Below are 5,655 nucleotides of genomic sequence, written 5' to 3' on the forward strand. Positions count from 1 at the left end.
TCAGTTTGAAGAAATCTTTTTCAAAATCATTTTAGCACGTTTGCGCCTGTCTGTATTAAAATCGATGTAGGCCTTCAACCATGGGCTTTGTTCAAAGGCCAACACTCGATGGATCTTGGTCAGTTTCATGCCCAGTGAAAGATATAATTTCAAATTTCGGTAATGCACTACATATTTCTCCTTCTGTCTCAAGTTTGGGATCAGTTTCTGTGTTGAAATGCCACTCATATCTAGCTCTTTCAGAAGCTGGGAAGCATAGGGAGATAGCATGTCTTCAGTCACCGTCATTTTCTCTGGAGCAAGAGGATACTCGTTATGGAGGTCGTGTAGTTCTTCGGGATAGTCCAGGTCGACTTCTAAGATGTAGCTTACAGATGCATCATCGGGTACCTCGGTCACATCTATATGGGGATCATCTAGCCACTGGAACCCAGACACTGGAAGGGCTTGTGACATGGCCCACCCATAAAGGTTGTTGGCATCTAGATAAGCAATATAGGTATTGGGAAGATCAGGGTCGTGGTTTGGGACCTGGTTGTTGTTAGCTTTGGCATGACGATGGGATATCATGGAGATTCCACCCCTAAGTCCCTTTTCGATGAAGAGGTGCATGTCGATGTCTGTAAGAAGTTCGAGTTTCACACCAGTCATCTTTAGGGCTGCCTGCCATGCCAGACCTGGAGACGTGTAGAAATGAGCTGGGTCGAGTCCATAATAGTTCAAACAGATACCCCGGAAACTTTCAAAAACGTCTGCTAGAGCCAAAACATCTGTTGAAACGTACAGATCGTGGTACTGACCGAGGTCTCGGATGCGAAATTCATCCCATACTCCTTGGGCATGAGCATAGTCCTCGTCACTTATGTCTTCATCAGTTAAGGAGCTTCGAAAGGTTTCTTTGGGTGGGAGTTGGGTCTCTAAGAACCAAGCTTCAGAATCAAAGTATTCGTATGGGTAGACCTGCTTTCTCAACAAAAGGGGCAGTTGATATGTGCCGAAATGTTGAGTCATGTGGACAAACTTAGAAGGTCCTTCCTTGGCCAGATTGCTTACGAGTTTCTCCAAGGAAAAGTTCATAAACTGAAAGGAATCGATAAAATCCATGCACCCTAGACTGAAGGAGATGTACGTTTCCATATTGTTGGGAATGCAACTGATGGGTTTACTCTGAATTTTTCCTATGGCCTGCATGATGAGATGACTGTCATAGCCTCTCAAGTTATGGAAAACAACGGGAATGTGCCCAGTAAACTTGTAGTTGAGGTTACATTCACTGTGGGCTGCACCCCTAAACTCTCCAGTAATGTGACAGTGGTCCCTGACTGGATTAGGACCGAGTGGCACCTTACATATGTGACACTGCGTGGCCGTCTTGAATGATTGCCAATCTCGTCCCGTCATCACCATTAGCTCACACTGTTTAAATTTCTCTTCTATCTCCTCTTGTTCTTTGACCATGCACTCGACAAATTTGTCGGTGGCGCCTAGGCCTCTATAGGTGACAAGTGGTTTGCAATGTTCAGGTGACAAGCCAACCACTTTATAGGCAAACCCAGAAGGGACGTGTTTAGTCATTTTCTCAGTGGATGATGACTCTGGGCTTTTTTCACATCTTGAAATAGGCACTTGGAAGCATTCGAAATCAGCATAGACGATGTAGGGAAATTTGAGTTGTTTCCTTACATTCTTGTAATATAGCCATTTGTCTTCGTCTTTGGGCATGTCAACCTTCTGCGGACCATGTGTTTGACAATAAACAAGATGATCATCCAAAATTCTCTGTTTTGTGAACCCCTGTAGACAGTAAAGACAATAATGATGGCGATGACCATAGCTTTTCTGATCAAATAGTAGCCGGTTCAAGTCTTTGATCCAGCAAAAATGTGACTTTTTACTGTTGGCGATCATCAGCAGGTCCACGTGCCTTTCAAAACGTTGTTTGGTCACGTGGGGTGGGTAGACTTTGCCTCTTTCGTAACCGAACTCGTTGATAGAAATATTGTTCTGCCTTTCAAACCGGGGAATATCGACCAGTTTAACGGGGAAAGAAATGCCAGTGGTGTCAAGTTGATTGACGTATTGAGCATACTTAGCCACCCGCTCTGCATGTTGTTTGACGGGGTATAATGCCGCCAGGACTGACCACATGAAACACTTCTGGTCCCGATTCTGAACACTGACGATGGCATGCTTAGCTCTCAATTTGATGGGGAGGGGTGTGTAACTCGAGCCTCGAAGGGGTCGGTACCGAGCCATGTGAATGGTGAGGTCTACCACCTTATCCACCGTCCAGTTGCTACCCTGCCTTTGAAATTCGATGAAAGAAGTATAGATCTTTTTAATCGATTCCTCCATCCCTTCATCTGGGTCTTCAAATTTAAGAGACGTTTGACACTTGCCTCTGAAATGGGGTTCCACCGTTTCCACCACCTCACCTTTCCGCCTGCTCATCTTTACTTTGATGGTCAGGTACCACTTTAGCTCACCTTGATCTTTGATGGCTTGCTTCAGCACCTTCTTGACCTCGTCGTACTTTCCCTTCAGGAATGTCATGGGGTCGTATTTCTGTATACCTTCTCCTGGGATGGTACGAACCTGCATAGTGCCTCCTAGGGCTTGAAGGTCACACGGTGGCTCGACAGGTTCTTGTTGAGTGGGTGTTGGTTCGGTGGCAGATGTCCCTCGTGGAGTACTTTCATTAGCAACCCCCTGTTGTAAATGTGTCTTCAAATGACGATGCAGGTTATCTCTTCTCGTGAATGTCATTTTGCATTGACTGTAAGTTAGCTTCGGACTTCCATGGGCCGTCTTCTTGTGACGGTTTAAACTTTGTTTGTTTGCAAAGATTTGACCACAGTCACTACAACCGTATTCGAGCCTCTGCCTTTTGGCTGTTCTTCCATATTCCATACTTGTCTGGGCTTCCATACTGCAATAAAATAATTTCACTGACAGAATGTTTCGTCTCGATTTATAATTTTAGCTACTATCCTATATATACCCTTCATTTGGAATAGTTTAAAAATAGGGTGGAAACCCGTTGTAAATAGTCTGGTGGTGTTAAATCTACATTTGTAATACTATCTGATGCCCCTTATTTATTACAAAAGTAAACTCGCTCATTTACACGATAACCATACCGTCATCATTTGTAATATGACCACCGAGCGGTGAAGGCGTGTTTTAAATTGTCTCCCGCACTTAGGATGGCCCTGGGACTTTTGCAGGATTTGTCATCTGCTAAATTAATATGTAAATACCACAGTAAAATCGTATTGACACTAATACTATAAATAAAATAATTTAATAAATAAAACATGGTTATATATCACCCGTTACAGACATCCCAAACCGTTATACCTCGCACATTCAAACGTGTTCAATTCCACCATGCTTATAGCATCAAATAATTACAATCTATAAATCATTTAAACGATACTACAGTCTGACATATTCTACACTTATGAATACTTCGTCGATAAGGGAGAAACTATAATCAGTTAAATGTGAATTCGTCCGCATCACAACCTGGTTCTAATTCTCGCTCCGACGACCTAGTTAATCGCTGTCGACTTCCGTGAAGCACATAGGAAACACGGCTATAAATCGCTGTTTATTTTTACACGGTCATTCCTCCACCATTTGGATTACACTTTGTAAACTCGATGGGTAATGGGAATAAATAAATAAACAGGCTAAATAAATAAATAAACAAATATAAATTACTCGTTTATTCTAAAGTGTATACTCACATTTCAGATGGCTTTTGTTTTTCTCGAGTAAAATTCAGCGTGACCTTTTGCTTCTGCATTCGGCGATTGAATGACTTGTTTGGGGGAAATCCAGCCTTTATATACCCATAGGCTGCTAAAACTCAACAAGTTGAAACACGTTGTCACGGGGATTCTATAATTCCCGTAACTGAATAAAACACGATTATCAAAATATCTCTCCTAACTGTATATCTATTAGATCTCTCTGTAACAGGCTGTTAAACCCTAGTATGGCTCGTCTCTAGGTATGATCAGAGATACGATCTTATGTAAAGTATATATTATTATAGCACGTTAGTTCTCTAGAAAACACAACAAAAACACAATACACTTTGGAATCTGTATTAATCTACGCTGACAAATGTACAGCCATAGTAGTTAATTAATAACAACAATAATAACAACCCAGAACTGATCACTTAATTAGTTAATCTCTGGTTGTCTAGTTACACAATATGCGAATCACTTCACCGTTACACCACACCCACACGTGTGATAATTGAGAAACGCTTCCAGGAGAAGTTAATTAATAAAGGAATTACAACACCATTCCTAACTGGTTAATTTTTAATTAACCCTTACTACTCGTTCAGTAACGTGTGATAATTGAGAAACGCTTCCAGGGGAACTTAATTAATAAAGGAATTACAGCTCTATTCCTAACGGGTTAATTTTTAATTAACCCTAACTACTCATTCAGTAACCTTGTAACACAGAATTAATACTTATCACAATAAAGACAATAACCTACAGTGTACCTAGGTCCGCTAGGATGACTGGCTAAGCTTTCTATTACCAAATACTCATATAATGTTAGAACAAGAAGTCTACGATTTACTTCGTCAGATGACCGAAGACACTGTCTAAAGAATATTGGTATAATACAGTATTAAAATATTTAAAGTCACATCAATCATATCAAGGTTATACACAGAGCAGAAATGATATTTACCAAAGTCCAAACGGACTAACGTTCCCAGGAAGCTTCCTTTTCCGTTTTTTCTCGATATCTCTAAATCCTAGCTATTTATTATAAATCAGAATTGGCCTGGGGGTACAAGGTGGTACCTCCCCCTATCATCTGATATTTCATCTCTACTAGCGTAGATATATTTCTCTGTGATCGTCAGACTTACTGACGCCAGTCGTCGCCATCACGGTTGTAAAAACCGCACTCGCAGAGGTATTACGTAACTACTCGCCACATGGCCTCCGCAGCTGGACTAAGTGCATATTGGAATGTCCGATCGCGCGAAATATTACGTAACAAGTTGCCCACCTGGGCTACGGGCAATGAAACTGCACACGGCCCTCTAACGCAATTAAAATCGCCACAGGCGAAACAAATTTAAGAGAATGTACCGTCACACACGTCTAAAAATCCGCGAAGTAACGAGACAAGTCCAAACATGTTTTGTTGATACACAGTTTTAGGCATGGGGATTTCCAGTGACGTCACCACCATAAACGTTCAGATTGGCTTTTACTCGGTCTGTTGTACGAAGACAGGTCCAAACCTGTTGTATGTCTTGTTGCATCTAATTCAGTGTTGTCAAATAGGGCATCGATACATTCTAAACTGTTTAACACGTGAGTGGGGCCCTATCGCATAGTAGAAAATAACCCCGAAGTCCACTGAAGGGAGAGATTCCTCATGTTGAGCTTATGGAAACCCGAGCTATTTTTAGCGCCTGTCGTGGGCTTCAACGAGTGTACAGACATGTCTCTATCACTCATCTATTTTTAGTGCCTCTCGCAGGCTTCAACATACCGACTCGTCTCTGTCACAGTCTGCGTTTTCCACACATTAGCCATCCCATTAGTCGTTTAGAATATGTGGTTTGCGGTTGAGTGGGGTGCAATTGAGCATATGGGTGGGTAC

At 41.9% G+C, this 5,655-nt stretch overlaps 1 protein-coding gene across 1 annotated transcript; it reads right to left on the reverse strand.

The window, feature by feature from the left end:
• Window positions 1–2,928, reverse strand: LOC121392335. The gene has a single exon (XM_041523575.1). The coding sequence runs from the start codon at window positions 2,926–2,928 to the stop codon at window positions 1–3; it is 2,928 nt and encodes a 975-aa protein (XP_041379509.1).
• Between the last annotated feature and the right edge of the window lie 2,727 nt (window positions 2,929–5,655).

The sequence above is a fragment of the Gigantopelta aegis genome, unplaced genomic scaffold (genome assembly GCF_016097555.1).
Source record: "Gigantopelta aegis isolate Gae_Host unplaced genomic scaffold, Gae_host_genome ctg3612_pilon_pilon:::debris, whole genome shotgun sequence".
NCBI classification, from domain to species: Eukaryota; Metazoa; Mollusca; class Gastropoda; order Neomphalida; family Peltospiridae; genus Gigantopelta; species Gigantopelta aegis.